Here is a 17,797-nt window from a genome sequence, read left to right on the forward strand (position 1 = left end):
ACTCACTCGTAGAAATACTGGGGGTTTGAAACGTCCCTAAAAGTGCTGTTCCTATTTTTTTACCACTGCAACCATGAATAAGTTGCATGAAGGCCGGTAGTATCTCCAAGACTCTTTATTCTTGAAGACGCTTGCACTTTGAGTGCTGCTGACAAAGAGGAAGCATGGAAAAACAGAATCGTATAAAACACAACTTTCACCTTATGCGGAACATGGCAAGATGTTGTTACTGTCACGATATACCTGAAATATTGTCAATGTGACGTTGAATATTAATTCACAGAACAGGATGACGCTCATCCTTCATGTAGCCTTATTTCCAAAAATAATATATGCCTTAGCGGGTGAAGTAACAGAACCATCACCATGTATACTACTTTTCCTTTATAACTGCATGATCTACCTTCAGTTGTTGGCGACCTATAGCCCGTGTTTCATATTGTATTGTCTTCTTTAAGGTTTTTATGGTGTACATATATTCCATTTCAGTGTTTAAATGTTCTCGTCACGATATGGCTGAAGTATTGCCGATGTGACGTTAAATATGAACTCACTCACTTGTAGTTGCATATTCAATCAGTAATGCAATTATGAAAAGTGACACCACTGTGACACCAGTGATACTGCACTTACGGTATGTGCAACGTGTGTGTTTTTGTTTAACGTCACACTCGTCGATATTCCACTTAAAAGGCAGCAGACGTGGAATCAAGTCTGGACATCACCACTATGAGCATCGATGCACACACTATGGATACGATGTTAACCAGGTCAGCGAGCCTGACCACCTGATCCCTTTTGTTGTCTATTGCGACAGAATGCGTTGAAACATTGCAATAAATATCTTCACTTACCAAGTATGGAAGAGATGGAAGCCATGATGATGACGAAGCTGATTTGTAAACCCATAATTGCTGGAGGACTTAAACCCCAAGGATCAAACTCTGAAAGGTAATCAATGCACAATACTTCAATAATGAAAGAGTAGCAACAGCAGCCATGTCTGAAAGCTGTTCAGAGTATACATTTGGGATTGTAGGTGCTGACAAAATAAATCTGTTGCAGGTCTCACATCATTACAGAAAACGTTTTCTTAGGAAAAGGTTCACGAGGTAGGCCTGTCATAAGTAGACATGATATTTTACGTGAACGTTAATGACAAACATAATGAGTAGACAAATAGTGAGCTAATTGCTAATATATAATGTATAACTCATTACGCCCGAGAGTCACTTGACTGCTCAACACCTGGAACCCTGTACGGATTGCCTGGCTCGGTGTGGCGAGACTAATAAGTGCTATTCACTCCTGATATCCCTGGAAGGTTTCGGGGATTACAGGAAACTGTCTCGTCATACGAACAAGTCCTGATTGTTTAATGTTTTAATTCTGTTGTAAAGATATATCAGTGTGTTGAAAGAAAGGTGTAAATACATATCATATATGCAACGTTTTACCTAATTTTATTGCACTGTATCTTGTAGACCTTTGATGGCTTGTACATATATATTTTCTTAACACATGTATGTATTCTTTGTGTGTGCGCGAGTACGTTTTACGCCACACTCAGCAATATTCCAGCTATATTGCACCGGTAAGTAAATAATTGAATCTTGACCATACAATCCAGTGACCAACAACATGAGCATCGATCTGTGCAATTGGGAACCATGTGTCAACCAAGTCAGCAAACCTGACCACCCGATCCCGTTAGTCGCGTCTTAACACAAGCATAGTCGCCTTTTATGGCATGCATGGGTTGCATGCCTATTCTACCCCGATTCACATTTTTTGCCCAGCGCTGGGGTAAAAATTGTTTTCAACAGCTATGTTGAACGCATGCGCGGTGAGTACGTTCGCGGAGCTTGAAACCGTATGCCTTCCCAGAGTATGAGGTCGTGAGCAGTAGTCTAATCTTGATTAGGTACATGAACAAGTAAATGACCTACTCGTTACATAAAACATGTTCAGTGTGACAAGCAGAGTCTGTCGCAGAGAAAACTCAATGTCTGGTTTATTGAATGCACCAAATACGAATACCGCTGAACATGTATGATACGAAATGTGACCCACAATAATTATTATTCAAAACAATAAACATTGTGACCCAAATAATATTTTGTACTCAGTTAATAATACAATTCACAGAACATACACTCCCGTAACAACATCCATCGGCCCTGACTGGGTTCGGTATCGCGGCTGCCTCATTTCGAGAGAGGTAAACTCAAATACAAAATATTGCACTTTTGATTTCCGACTATACACTTATAATTGTGTTTGTTTTTTCACTATCACCAATGCATTTTTTATCATGAACAAGTGATAACTGTGTTTTACATACGTTTGAGTGTTTGGTTGCATGTGACCTTTAAAAATTTGCCGTGACAAAAGGTGTGATGAAAAATCCCTTCAGAACCAGCAAAATATGACCAAAAAAGTTCAATATTTTGTATTCAGCAAAAACAAATTCAAGAAACAAAAGATTCACAGGAGAGGTTTCATTTCATGAGTTATTTCTAAAGTAGTGGGTCACAAATATAGTGTCAACTCACCGAAGTCTTGGTGTGAGGTGAGAAACAAATATGCAGAATGTAACACAGCGAGCGGTCTGGCAGCGGTTATGTAGGTCAAGCGTTGAAGGAGATGCAGAATCTTCTTGGCCAGTCTCCCGAAAGTCAAAAGTTAATCAAGACACAAGTCAAGGGGGGGACCTTCACAGGTCGACCCAATGATAAGTATTACTTAATTAATAATAGAATTTACAGAAAATACTCTCTCGTAACAACATACTTAAACAAATTGTTCCTCTCATTAACATTGTGTGAGGTTAAATTGTGCAAAACGTCTATGTCAATGGCAGTAAAGAAGAATTGACGTACACGCTGTATAATATTCTATGAAAGAAGCGTTTTCGCTGATACATTGCTAGTGTAAACTGAATATTTCAAGGAAAGTACTGATACGCTAGTCTGTGACTTACATGGAGCAGATTCACAGTTTGTCACTTTAGTTCATCTAGATTTAATTCAGAAAATATAAACCCGTGAAGGTCCCGGGGTAGAACAGGCCTTCAGCAACCCATGCTTGCCACAAAAGGCATCGGGTGGTCAGGCTTATGGACTTGGTTGACACATGTCATCGGTTCCCAATTGCGCAGATCGATGCTCATGTTGTTGATCACTGGATTGTCTGGTCCAGACTCGATTATTTACAGACCGCCGCCATATAGCTGGAATATTGCTGAGTGCGGGGTAAAACTAAACTCACTTACACAGAAAACATACGTTATCATACGAACATACATATATACATGTTGTTTAACACTATTCCTTGCATATATATATATAACACAAAGGATCATGGGATGGGGCGTCATCAAAGTTCCCGAATGAACCGTTTTGTATGTCAACTGTTCAATATAGTGGCTGATTTGTAATCAATGACCAAATGTATCACTAGATACCTGTCAGAGGACATGACAGGTGATGGGGCGTGGGCTAAATTTCTGAAGAGCACGTTTGCTCACTAGACAGCTTGGATACAGATTGGTTTTTACGCTATATCGTTGACCAGTCGATATGCTGGATTTCGGCTTGTTCAACTCTAGCTTACATGAAAAAGTGTGTATCGTGAACGTACATAATTGTGAGGACGCATGAAATTAACACGCAGGATTAATAATCACTTTGGCGAGTTTTTTTTTCCTTAGAGATCGCAAAAAAAGAACATTTTACTTTATATCGATATATCGATTAGTCAAACAAAGCGATTGAAATAATAATAAGGGTATGTGGAATGCGCTGAATTCCACACCACTGGTGATGGGGGGAGGGTAACACAGTCCAACCATTGAGCAGAGATGATAAACGAGGTTCAGAAGATTAATGGTGGGCGTGACTCCATAAAACAGGTTGTCCAATGATATAACAGCGCATTAGTTTGTTTTATACTTGTCACGGGACAACACTTTCATAAAGGGCGTAACTGGACATGCGGGCTGCCAGAGGCTGTTATTTCGAGGTTGAAAAAGGTGTCCAAATATCTCATTACTGTTGGCTGATTGAATGATCATACGCATGTGTATCAATTCCGTAACTAATATATATTATCCTGCTTTTATTGACGATGGATCAACAGAGCCTTCTTTGATACACGTGATGATTACACTGAATCAGATAATTACAGACATCAAATAGAAAATTTTTACATAGTTCTTATGTAAACTGCATTGAAAAATCACATTTCAAATCTAAATAAAGCTTGAACAAATTGCTTCAGTTACCTTTTTATGGTTTATGTGAAATAATTAAGATATTATTTGTGTCTATGTCTCAGAATGTTTTGAATTACCAACTGCGTTGATAGTAAAAAATTTCAATGTTGCAATAACACTGACATCTATCTATCTATCTATCTATCTATCTATCTATCTATCTATCTATCTATCTATCTATCTATCCTTTGAAACAATGAACTATTTTCTGTTCTCTAAACCGTGATCACACCGATCCTTTGAACTATCGACCTATTTCACTTACCAGCTGCGTTTGCAAAACCATGATCAGTAATCAGCTTGTTTGGTACTTGGAAACCAATAATCCAATTACAGATATTCAGTGTGGTTTCGGTAAAAACAGAGGTACCGTGGATAACTTAGTGCGTTTGGAATCATTTCTTAAAAACGCTCTAATTAATAAACGACGTGCAGTGTCTATAGTTTTTATCTTTAGTTTTTGAAATTTAGCATCTTAAAGATCACATATACTCTCGGGGGTGCAAATGCATAAATCACTCATTGACATCGTTATAAATGAAACCCCGTCATTAAAACTGTTCATTGCTATCTTTAATTACCTTAAATCGACCCCTTTGACAACAGTGCACAATTCTTAGCCGAAAACGAAATTTCAACCAATCAGAGCCGCGCGTCTCTGTGACGTAAGAGAGGGTATAGATATGAGGGTCTATGCAGAGTTCATCTACATTTCAGGGGGTAAACTATTTCAATTACAGGTTTGTACAAACCTGAAATCGCAACAGCTGTTTTGAAAAATGAAAGCTATATGCTCCACAATCTACTATCATTTAGTTTTGTCTCCCGCTTTGCCTAGTTTTCGAGTTACAACCCTTGTTTTCATGGACGATTCTGTCAAAATCACTTGGTGTCGCTACGTTGTAATCCGTGTTGTAGGTGGTATAAACCTACACGTTATTTGTCATCATTCACTTGATGCTCAGTTAATGAATTTCTAACTGGTGTAATTAGTGGTAACGCCACTTAGATTACCCGACAAAGGTCCCTATTTGGCATTTCTTTTGTCTGGATCGATCAAAGGATTAACCGAGAACACGCTGGTTGATTAAATACTTTTATGCAGATTTAAATGGGGATTTGTCAAAAGGCAGTGTACACGTGATGTACATTTACTAATCTATACTGACTACCCTCTGTCGTGCCTATGCAAAAACAACACCCTTCTTTCAAAGGATTAACCGCCAATACATTGATTGATTGCTCATTATTGGTTAACTAAATTAAAAGAATTACGCACATTATTCAGCAATGTGAAAAACCTGAAACGATACATCGTATATTAGGCAGTAGTTTGTCTGTCACTCTTTCTAGTACAAAGATAAACAGATTTCAAAACTTTTAAACGATTCAATTGATGGATCATTATTTGTGGATGATTTTGATATTTCTTGTCGTGGTAAAAATATGCATACCACTGAACGGCAACTGCAGTTGTGTTTAAACAAGATTAATAAATGGTGTCTTGAAAACGGCTTCACCTTTTCTAAATCGAAAAGTAACTGCATACATTTTCGTCGTAAATATAAATCACATAAAGACCCTGAATTATCTCCAGATGGCACACCAATTAAAGTTGCGAAGGAAGCCAAGTTCTTGGGTCTAATCTTTGATTCACACGTAACGGTTTTACCACATGTTAAATCCCTTAAAACTAAATGCCTGAAAGCACTTGACTTGTTGAATCGTCTATGGTGGAGCCTGCAAAAGCAACTTAAAACTATTAGATTCTGTCCAACATCAAGGTCAAAGACTTTGTCTTGGCTGATTAACCATCTCTTGAGCTGTGACGTATAAAATTAGCTTTACAGTATGTAACAAAACTATGCTCCAATGAGTTCAAGCCTGCACATAAATGTGTTTTCAATCCTCTGTATGAGGATTTATCCCTTGTTCCGCCTATTGGTTTAAGAACACTTATTTCTGCTGCCAGCATTGAACTGGATAATATAGCCCCTTCCCGTCATCTTTCTTCTCCTAATTGGCAATTGGTTAGGCCCCAAGTGGACCCAACATTGACCATTTTTCTTAAAAAAACATAAACTAATGAAGTACAATATAAACAAGAATATAATCAATTAAAACATAAATATAGCAATTATAAATCCTTATTTACAGATGGGTCCAAGGACGGTGGCTAAGTGGCTTGTGCGAAATCGCCTTTTGTTGGTTACCCAGCCACGTAGGAATTTCTGGTAACACGATGGCCGATCTTGCTGCCAAGGTAGCTCTCAACAAATCTGTGACACCACTTCTTATTCCCTACACTGATCATAAAGCTACCGTTAGATCGTATATCCGTGATCTGATGCAGAAAAGTGGGACACCCAAGTGGGTGTAAATAAATTACATGCAATGAAACCTTATATTGGGTATACCCACTTGGGTTGTCAGTCCAGATTTGAAGAGATCATTTTGTGGCGATGTCGTATTGGCCATACCAGATATACTCATGAATACCTTTTGAAAGGTGACGAGCCTCCGTTCTGCATCCCTTGTGATGAAAGAATCACAGTCAAGCACATCCTGCTTGACTGTGTTGAGTATTTTATCACAAGGGATCAGTATTTTAATTCACGAACTATGAAGGATCCTTTTACTAATACCAGCTCTCATTTAATTGTTGCATTTTAAAAAGAATTAGATTTGTTGTAAATAAATATTTTATCATTGGTAGTCTAGATTAATAACTGAGATTGTTAGTGGCTGTGCCCTAGATGGGGGTTGAAGTATTGTAAAATTATTGTCCTCCTGAGAGGTACGTAAGTCCAAAACATTCGGGGTAAATTTAGTACGACCAAACTTTTAATCGTAGTATATTTGATGTCTTTTAATCATGGCTAAATTTCAGTATAATCACCAATGGCTGAGGGGATGGTGTAAATCCATCTTGGGTCCATGCAGGTAGCAAAGGTACTGTAAGTCCCAATGGTCCCTAGTATGGTGATCTACCTTCAGTTGTTGGCGATCTACAATCCGTATTTTATATAGATTTGTCCAAATAGTGGTATTTGTTTTACCTCTCCATACTAGTTTTAACTGTAACTGTGATGTTCTAATTGTTTTACTGTCCTTTGACAGGTTTTTATAATGTATACATATTTCAATTCAGTATCAAAATGGGCTCGTCACGATATGGCTATAATATTGCCGATGTGACGTTAAATATTAATTCACTCACTCACTCTAATTCAAAGTGGGGGGAGGGGAGATCAAGCGACCCTCCTACACCGATATTGATCATTTGTCCGTTCGATGATTGATTATGGCTCAATTGTATATGGTGGAGCCTGCACCAACAACCTAAAACTATTAGATTCTGTCCATCTTCAAGACCAATGAGCCTTCTCATACCCAACGCCGTATATAATTTTATCATTACAATATATTACTAAACTGCATTCTAATAAGCCTAATCCTGCATTTAACTGTATTTTCAATCCACTATATGAGGTTTTGTACAACAAAAAGTCATAGGATTGTCTAAATTTTCTCTTTTTATAATACATACTAGCTAGTTTTAAATCTTTTTGTGAAACGCTCGTTATTTTACAGTCCGTAACTGGTTCTTTAACTACTTATCTTTATCGTGTGTCTACTACATTTCCAGTCACTATATGGCTGCAATATTGCCGATGTGACATTAAATGTTCACTCACTCACTCACTCCTAACATAAACAATGATTAAGCAGTTGATCATTGTACCAATGTTCCCAGCGCCACAATGATTGTAAACATTAACAGACAACTGATTTGAGATTCCTTTGGAGGGTTTACATGACCACTGTTTATTTACAATATATATTGGACTATCTTGTATAAAAACGGGTGAAATTGCGTTCATATGAGATGGTGTGTACAACGTAAACAAGAACAAGCAACAGTCTATTGAAAACAGTTGAAGACTGTTGAATAATGTTACCACCGCCAGGATAATTGTAAACATTCTCTGTATTTTGCCAGACAATTATTTGTGATTTTTCTACATCAAGTGGGTATACATTAACGCTGTATACTGATCCAAGGTGTTGAGTTGTCTTGTATAACCGCAGGTGAATAGCTTTTTTGAGAATCACGAAAGGAACATGCTTCAGTCAACTCCACGTTCAGCACGTGTTAACGGAGGTGGCGTCAACCACAGTTAGATATTTAACATTGAGTGGATACCGCGACTTTTCTTCTTTTCTACGACTTTTATTGACAGCATTTCCTTTGGTAAATTTATAACCATAGCCCAGCTGTCTTCTGCAACGTTCACCCTATGCTACCATAGCTTAAGATATCTTTCCTTGGGTCGGAGGGATGTGAAATGTTGTCACAATTTCATTGTAATAATGTTACGAGAGTGTATTTTCTGCACATTGTAATATTAAATTAAGTAATAATTATTATTGGGTCACAAGGTACAGTGTTTTGAATGATCAGTATTATGGGTCACATTTCGTTTCATATCATGCTCACTTCCTTTAGTATTTTGACATCAGGCCTTCAGGAAGTGTTTTACAGTTAACCCCTCTTGAATTAGCGTTTTGGTTATTTGTGTTTCCTTCCGGGAGACTGCTAGAAGATTCCACATTGATAGCGATGGTCGTATTAGCTCGAACATTCCCGAAGCAATGACTGAATATATACAGGGCTGGTTGCCGTGTTGTCGACACGGAAGGACACTGGATACTGGAGTAACATCATCGATCTCCGTCAACGCTTGATCTACATAACCGCTGCCTGACTGCTCGGTGTGTTACATTCTGCATAACTGTTTTTCACTCTCCCACCAAGACTTCGGTAAGTTGACATTGCATTTGTGACCCCTTACTTTAGAACTGACTCAGTTGTATTGCACATGAAACTTGTGAATCTCTGTATCTTGCTCTGTATCTTGCCTTTGTTTTTGCTGAAAACAAATATATTGAAAATCTTAGACTTGTCAGTGTTATATTTTGCTGGTGCTGTGGGGATTTCTTACACCTTTTGACACGACAAATTTCTAAGCGTAACAATAAGTTGAGACAATGACTTCCTTAGTTTGTGTATTGTTATTCGTTTTTGAGTTAGTTAAATTACTACACTATGCACTGACAGTTTACATGGTTGAAGAATAAGCTCTGGAAGAAGTAAAATCTTCAGCGTATCCTCTTCTTAACACGCCACAACAAGTTACACATCAATGTTTACTCTCATGCAGTGTGGATGATTAAATGACAATGACACCCGAGGGGATGAGAATTGCATCTTTGAATTGTGGGTGCCTTAATGATAACTTCAAAAGAAAACAGGCTTTCTTAAAAAGAAAAACTAACTTCAATCTGTTGCTTACAAGAAGAACATTTTAGCAAGGAACAGGAGCAGTTTTTTGTGTTTTTTGTGGGGTTTTTTTGTGGGTTTTTTTTTTGTGAATGCTATTTCGGTTTATACAAAGCAAATGCTTGGAGGAAAGGTATTCACTTTAACAATAATTTGGAATTCAATATTAAAGAGGAGTCTTTTTAAAAAGTGGTAATTACAAAGCAACAGATATTGAAATAGATATGCGCATTCATTTACTTAGAAGGAATTGCTAATGTTATGGAGGAAGCAGAGACAGATTACTTTATTCTCTCCGGGGACTGGAACTTAGTCCAAAATCCTTTATTCGCTTAGTACAACTATATTATTGTAAACAACCCTAAAGCTAGAGATAAGATACTGGACTTTGAGTTATGGAGGTAATGTAACCCTGATGAAAGAAGATATACATGGCGCCATCCAAGTGTCCCTTAACAATCAGGGCTTGATTATTTTCTTGAATCACATAATCTTCTTTCTTCGGTTACATATGCCAAAATTGCTCTAGGTTTTAAGATGGACCACTAACTTACAGAAATTAATATTCAGTTAGAGGAAATTCAATGAGGAAAAGCTTTCTTGAAATTTAACAATTCACAACTGACAACAATTACGTTACCTTGGTTAAAAAAACAGTAACTGAAACGTTAGATTTGATAACACTCAGCATAAAGCATATACAATTTCAGAACAGCTATTATGGGAAACATTGCTCAATGATAGGAGGATTACAGTAATGTATTCAAGTATCAGAAAAGCCATATTTATGGATATGAACTTCTTTATTGTGGATAACACAACTGTCTGTACGTATGCTTGCTCCTTCATCAGGTGAATAGTAGGGAATATTAAAGGGGGTATATAGAGAGAGGCCATACAAAGAAAACATGTTTAACAACGTTGCAGATTAAACAAAAAATATACACAGAGAAAAAAGTTAAGCACAGCGCCAACCCTTCGTCGCATACCCCTAACAAGACGCTGAAATTGAATCATGGGTATTCTCTGCCATTCCTCATGCAGTGCTGCCTCCAATTCATCCAAGTTCTGTGGCGGAGGTTCTCTTGCTTGCACACGACGACCAATGATATCCCAGATGTGCTCTACAGGGTTGAGATCAGGACTTATGGCGGGCCAGTCACACCTATCTACAGCATTCTGTTGGATAAAAAGGTTCACTGCGATGGAACGATGGGGTCTGGCGTTGTCGTCCATAAATACAGGTCGGGAAGCAAGAGTATGATTGTCAAAATGAGGAACGACATATGGCTGCAGCACTTCCTGGATGAATCGCGCACCTGTCAAATTGCCCCGTATAGTCAGCAGGTCCAACTTGCAATCATGTGAAAAGCATCCCCAAACCATCACAGAGCCTCCCCCAAAAGGAACATTTGGTAGGATGTTCCTAGGAGCATAGGCTGTATTTCCACGCCTCCAGACCCGCATTCGACCGTCTTTGGGATGCAGCATGAAACGAATTTCATCAGACCAATGGATCCTTCTCCAAGACCTCAAGTTCCAGTTCTCCCTCGCTCGACATCACATCAGTCGCCGTCGTTTGTGGTCATTGGTCAACAGAGGACGTCTAATTACCCTCCTCGAAACCAATTCAGCAGCCCTCAAACACTTCTTAACAGTCTTAGAGCTCAATTGGCGATTTGGAAGCCAAAGACGATTCAGGACTCTACTGGTCGCAAAGGGCAAACGTCTCGCCAGCCGTATCAGTGCTCTGTTTTCACGATGTGACGTCACAGGGGAACGTCCCGAACGTTGACGATCCTTAACTTGATTAGTCTGGGCATGCTTTCTAATGAGTCTGCTGATCACAGTGTAATGGTACCCTGTTTGTCTTCCAATCGCCTTAAAGGACATTCCTGCAGCATGAAGACCAATAATCTGCCATCTTTGGCCTTCAGACAAGCTCCTACGTGCCATTGTTTATGGTAATGACAAACCGTCTGGAAAAAGCCAATTAAACAGTGAATTTCGCCTGCACGAACATACTGCATTTCGGAAAATGCATGGGTAGTTTCTTGCACGTGCATTGTTTGTTGTGTTCTGGAGCTCTGGTTTCACTAAAACACTGACCATATATTGCAAACCTAATGTCGATTGGTGTCAACAAATGTCATATTTATTTGGGCTATTCAATGCATGGTCATAACTATTTAGTTAGGGGGGTGCTTAACTTTTTTCTCTGTGTATATAATACAGACATATAATACAGACATGAGGTCAGTAATGTACTAAACAACATCGTAATTGGCCTGATGGAGTACAACACAAATAAGAACAGTTCACTGAGGCACTAAAATGCCCAGTATTGACTAAAAACGTTACTCAAAATCAATTTGGAATGAAAGTAACAAGAATTGTTCGTGTTTATTACATCTGGGAACTCTTAAGTTCTGTTTGATGTTATCTAACTGGTAATGATTTTGCACATGTGCGAAAGTTTGGAAATTCGTGCAATTTCACACCTTCGAGAAGACATTGCTTACATGAGGGAAGGTGTCAACAATTAATTGATCGTGAGGCCTATCGCATTTCTTGATTCGCCTCAATGTGTTTAGACTGTATTGGTTTTGGTGAAGGTACACACCAAATCGCGGCAATGTATAATAGATATAGTGAGAATGAATGGCACATTAGGCTAGTCAGTCTACGTGAAAATTAACCTAACCCCAACCTAATTGCAACAGAAATTGTTTATAGGTTTTTGTCACTATTGCGGTGTCCTCTATATCCCACAAAAAATCGGAAAATGGGAAAATGTAATTTTTCCAAGGTCAAAGATCGAGATATCGATGAAAGAACGATTCTCACCTCGGAAACCTAGGAACACAAATAAAGGAGTGACATCTGATGTTTTTTTCGCACATAATGCAAATTTTAAACGTTCAAATGATCACTATGTTTGTCAGTTAGTTAACATTATTGTCTATGCACTGAAAAGTAACATTAAATAACGTTATTTTGTGACAAGTTTATCTTTCCTTAAAGAAACATTCACTTTGTTTCCAGTCAGCGAGCATAGTTTGTCACAAAGAAATAGTGTGTGCTACATTTATGGCATTACAATAAAGAAATGAAGGGTGAATAACTTCCTCGTATTCAGCAGTACGTCATGCTGTTACTGAAACTTTAACACACCGATTAACTATACTACTCATAAAACAGGCACCCGTGGCGAGCCACCTCCTCGTGGTGGGTGCTGGGTAACGCCAAGAGCTCGCCGACACCCCCGTAGTGGACCCGGGGGGATATTTGGTCCACCAACCCGTTTGCCGTGGGTTGCGTCCCGTGTCGGTGGAGGACGGGATCCTGGTGGTTGAGGGCACTGGGGCTTTTAACTGCGTTCCATTGCCCAACACACCACTTTGGCCCTTACTTCACGTAGACGGGTGGTAGAATCGGCCCGATTCTATCAATCGGCTGGTCACGCCAAGCCCTGTGCTACAACTCTGTAGTGTTGCACAAAAATTTGAGAATTGTATGTGTATATTTTCTAGCCTTGGCGAATTTCGAAACAGAATTTGAAAACGTTACTGTTTATTATTGCCTAGAGTCGTATGCCAGAAGGCGGTGGCTCATGGGCCAATCTGGTGGAATCATTAATCCTTTAATTTTTCTGCTGGAGTATATCATCCGAGTATCCTTGGTGCTGCAAGCCGGAGACCCGCTTGTTTTTAGCATTGTCCTTGTGATACTCCGTGGTGGGTGGGGAGCTCGGATAATAAACTATTCAACCATAACCATGGCTTCTCAAATCCCCATTACAAAGAAAAAAACGTCCACTTGACAATGATCCAGATGATAACGACAAAAGACTGTCCACTTCCATTGATTACTGGCCACGTTTTGTCGTGATTGAGACTCAAGATAACAGCAGACTAAAGTTGAACCCTTTTGCGATACAGAAAGGCATACAAGGAATTGCTGGTGACGTCAAAAATATTAGACGTTTGCGTTCAGGTGCGTTGCTCGTTGAGTGCAACAGAAGACAACAGACTACTAACCTGATGTCTACCACCACATTCGTCGGCATTCCAGTATCAGTATCTCCGCATAGGACACTTAACACAAGCAAAGGAATCGTCAGGGATAGAGATGGATTATTCGCCGACATGTCTGAATTTGATATTGTTTCAGAAATGAAAGATCGAGGGGTCACATATGTTAAGCGTTTTACAACACGTAAAAACCAGGAGACCATTCAGACTAATACCTACCTTTTTTCATCTTCCTCTCCAACAGCTCCCAGATCAGTAAAGGCAGGCTATTGTCACATCAATGTAGATATCTATATACCCAATCCATTAAGGTGTTTTAAATGCCAGAAGTTTGGTCATGGTGTTACTACTTGCACATTGTCTGTTGTGTGTGCTCACTGTGGTAAGAAGACACACACAACAGAAGATTGTGACAGTGATTTTAAAAAATGCACCAACTGCTCAGGCGACCATTCTTCATTTTCTAAACAGTGTCCAATTTGGAAAGAACAAATGGAGATAAACAAAATTAAAATATCTCTTTCTCTGAAGCAAAAAAACGGGTAAGAAGATCTGATCTTCCAGCAAGTTATGCTACAATAGCAAAAACATCATCGGGTTCTAGCTCTAAAACAACATCAACCACAGACTGCCAAACTACTTTGACTTGGGTAAATTGTGATTCTCCACAGCTTTTATACCCTGCTATATCATCACAGACTCAGGAATCACTTCCTAGTACCTCAAAGTCGTCTTCTGATCACAAATCATCATCATCATCCCAGTCAGATTCAAAGTCTCAATCAACAGGTGATAATCGACAAACGGTGAAAGGTAAACCGAAGCCAAAGCCTGATGCTTCAAAACAACAAAGTGGCAGAGCTCCCAAGGGGTCACAAAATAAAGTTCAATTATTTAATAAATACGGGTCTCTTGAAGACATGGACGTTTCTGAAAACGTCCATTCTAGGGCACATAGCTTGTCGCCCTCCAAAAGAGTGCGGGGTAGATCCCCAATAAATCCCCCCAAAAGATAGTTTATTCCAATAATATTGTACAGTGGAACTGCAGAGGATTGAGGACTAACTTACATGAATTACAGCTATTAGTCCAAGACGTTACACCTTCAGTGATATGTCTCCAAGAGACATATTTTAAACAAACAGATATATTTGACCTTCGTCATTTTAATGCATATCATTGTTTTTCGCCTCCGGGTGATAGAGCCACTGGCGGATCATCCATTCTTGTCAGACAAAATGTTATTCAAAGCCCTGTTTCGCTTGTTACTAATATGCAGGCTGTTGCAGTAAGAATTACTTTACATGTGGCGTTTACACTGTGCTCTCTTTATATTTCGCCGTCTTCGGCGTTTGCCGAAACCGATCTTCAGACTCTATATGATCAGCTCCCGAAGCCCTGTATTATAATGGGAGATTTAAATGGCCACAACCCACTCTGGGGTAGTGTAAATACAAACACTAAAGGTAAATCGTTGGAGGACTTTTGTTCTGACAATGATTTATGTATTTATAATGATGGTTCCAACACATATTTACACCCTGGTACAGGGACTTATTCTGCTCTCGACTTGTCACTGACAAATTCAGAACTACTTAATGAATTTGAATGGTCAGTCCACGATGACCTCTGTGGAAGTGACCATTTTCCTACTGTATTAAAAGCTGTAAATCCATCTGATGTTCCTCCATCATCAAGGCGGAATTTTAAAAAGGCTAACTGGGCTTTATATCAAACACTGTGTGCTGAAAAACTTAAACCCGAACGTTTTATTGACATTCCCGATGCTATTAAATGCTTTTCTGATGAATTGAACTCCATAGCTGATGAGTGTATACCAAAGTCCTCTGCAGTTCCACATATTCGAAAACCATGGTTCAACGATGAATGCAAACAAGCTAGGAAGGCAAGGAAAAAAGCAGAACATTATTTCCGTCGCCATCCTATGGTGCATAATTTAAATAAATTTAAAATTTTAAATGCTAAAGCACGGCGTACTTTCAAACAGAACAAACGCCATTCTTGGCAAAATTATGTATCTAAAATAAATTCTCGGACACCCATTTCCAAGGTATGGAACATGGTCCAGAAAATTAAAGGTAAAGGTACTAAATCCACTGTCCATCATCTTAAGCATGGAGATCAGTTACTTACGGATAAATCAGACATCGCAAATAAACTGGGCGAAACCCTCGCTAAACACACTTCCTCCTCTAATTATTTACCTTAATTCCAGCAGTATCAAAAACACCAAGAAAAGAAAACTATTAATTTCAATTCTGATAACGGGGAAGATTATAATGAAACGTTTTCTATTCATGAACTCCATACTGCTCTTGATCAAGCTCATGACACTGCTACAGAAGCTGATAACATACATTATCAACTCCTGAAGCATCTACCAGAATCCTGTTTAGAGACGCTCTTATCAATTTTTGATGATATTTGGACCTCAGGTAAATTTCCTTCTTCGTGGCATGACGCTATAGTAGTACCAATACCTAAACCTGGACGTGATCATACGGATCCATCTAATTATCGTCCGATTTCGTTAACTAACTGTGTTTGCAAGACCATGGAACGCATGATAAATAATCGACTAGTTTGGTACTTGGAAACAAATAACCTTATGACTGATATACAATGTGGTTTCCGGAAAAACAGAAGTACTGACGATCACTTAGTGCGTTTGGAATCATTTGTGAAAAACGCACTAATTAACAAACAACACGCTGTGTCTATCTTTTTTGATCTTGAAAAAGCATATGACACAACTTGGAAATATGGCATTTTACGAGATTTACATGACTTCGGTTTGCGAGGTCGTTTGCCTGAATTTATAGCCAAGTTTTTAAATAACAGACAATTCCAGGTCCGTGTGGGTTCTACCCTGTCTGATCATTACAATCAGGATCAGGGTGTTCCACAAGGCAGTAGTTTGTCTGTCACTCTTTTCAGCATCAAGATCAACAGTTTATCAAAAGTTTTAAACGATTCAATTGATGGATCATTATTTGTGGATGATTTTAATATTTCTTGTCGTGGTAAAAATATGCATACCATTGAACGGCAATTGCAGTTGTGTTTAAACAAGATTAATAAATGGTGTCTTGAAAACGGCTTTAAATTTTCTAAATCGAAAACTAACTGCATACATTTTTGTCGAAAATACAAACCACATAAAGACCCTGAACTATCTCTAGATGGGACGGCCATTAAAGTTGTGAAGGAAGCCAAGTTCTTGGGTCTTATCTTTGATTCACATTTAACGTTTTACCACATATTACATCACTTAAAACTAAATGCCTGAAAGCACTTGACTTGTTGAAAGTGGTTTCAAATTCTAAATGGGGAGGGGATCAAGCTACCCTTGTCCATCTATATCGATCTCTCGTGCGTTCAAAACTTGACTATGGCTCCATTGTCTATGGTGGAGCCTGCAAAAGCAACTTAAAACTATTAGATTCAGTCCATCATCAAGGTCTAAGACTTTGTCTTGGCTCCTTTAGAATTTCACCTGTTGACAGCCTGTATGTCAAGGCTGATGAACCATCTCTTGAGCAGCGCCGTATAAAATTAGCTTTACAGTATGTAACAAAACTATATTCAAATGAGTCAAACCCTGCACATAACTGTGTTTTCAATCCTCTGTATGAGGATTTATACAATAAGAAATCTTCTCTTGTTCCGCCTCTTGGTTTAAGAATAAAACCACTTATTTCTGCTGCCAGCATTGAGCTGGAAAACATAGCTCCTTCCCGTCTTCTTTCTTCTCCTCCTTGGCAGTTGGTTAGGCCACAAGTTGACCTAACATTAACGACTTTTAAAAAATCAGAAACGAATGAATTACAGTATAAACAAGAATATAATCAACTGAAACATAAATATAGCAATTATAAATCCTTATTTACAGATGGGTCCAAGGACGGTGGCGCAGTGGCTTGTGCCACTGTCATTGGATCCAGAACAATATCTTCTCGATTACCAGATAACAGTTCTATTTTTACAGCTGAAGCTAACGCCATACTAACAGCTCTTAAATATATTCAAAGACACCCTAAACGTAAACAATATATAATCTATTCCGACTCTCTTTCTTGCCTTCAGGATATTAAAAATATCTCCACTTTTAATTGAAATTAT

At 38.7% G+C, this 17,797-nt stretch overlaps 1 protein-coding gene across 5 annotated transcripts in view; it reads right to left on the reverse strand.

Moving 5' to 3' along the window:
- Positions 1 to 17,797, reverse strand: part of LOC137296382 (uncharacterized) — a 148,151-nt gene that overhangs the window by 114,331 nt on the left and 16,023 nt on the right. For 3 of the 5 annotated variants that reach the window (XM_067828169.1, XM_067828196.1, XM_067828201.1), the window contains exon 2: positions 855 to 944. In XM_067828169.1, the coding sequence (XP_067684270.1) occupies positions 855 to 909 (55 nt within the window). In that variant the 5' untranslated portion in view covers positions 910 to 944. Of the gene's footprint in view, positions 1 to 854; positions 945 to 2,344; positions 2,389 to 9,132; positions 9,211 to 17,797 lie in introns of those variants that run through there. The other 2 variants (XM_067828180.1, XM_067828188.1) reach the window with 2 other exon arrangements.

The sequence above is a fragment of the Haliotis asinina genome, chromosome 1, assembly GCF_037392515.1.
Source record: "Haliotis asinina isolate JCU_RB_2024 chromosome 1, JCU_Hal_asi_v2, whole genome shotgun sequence".
NCBI lineage: Eukaryota > Metazoa > Mollusca > Gastropoda > Lepetellida > Haliotidae > Haliotis > Haliotis asinina.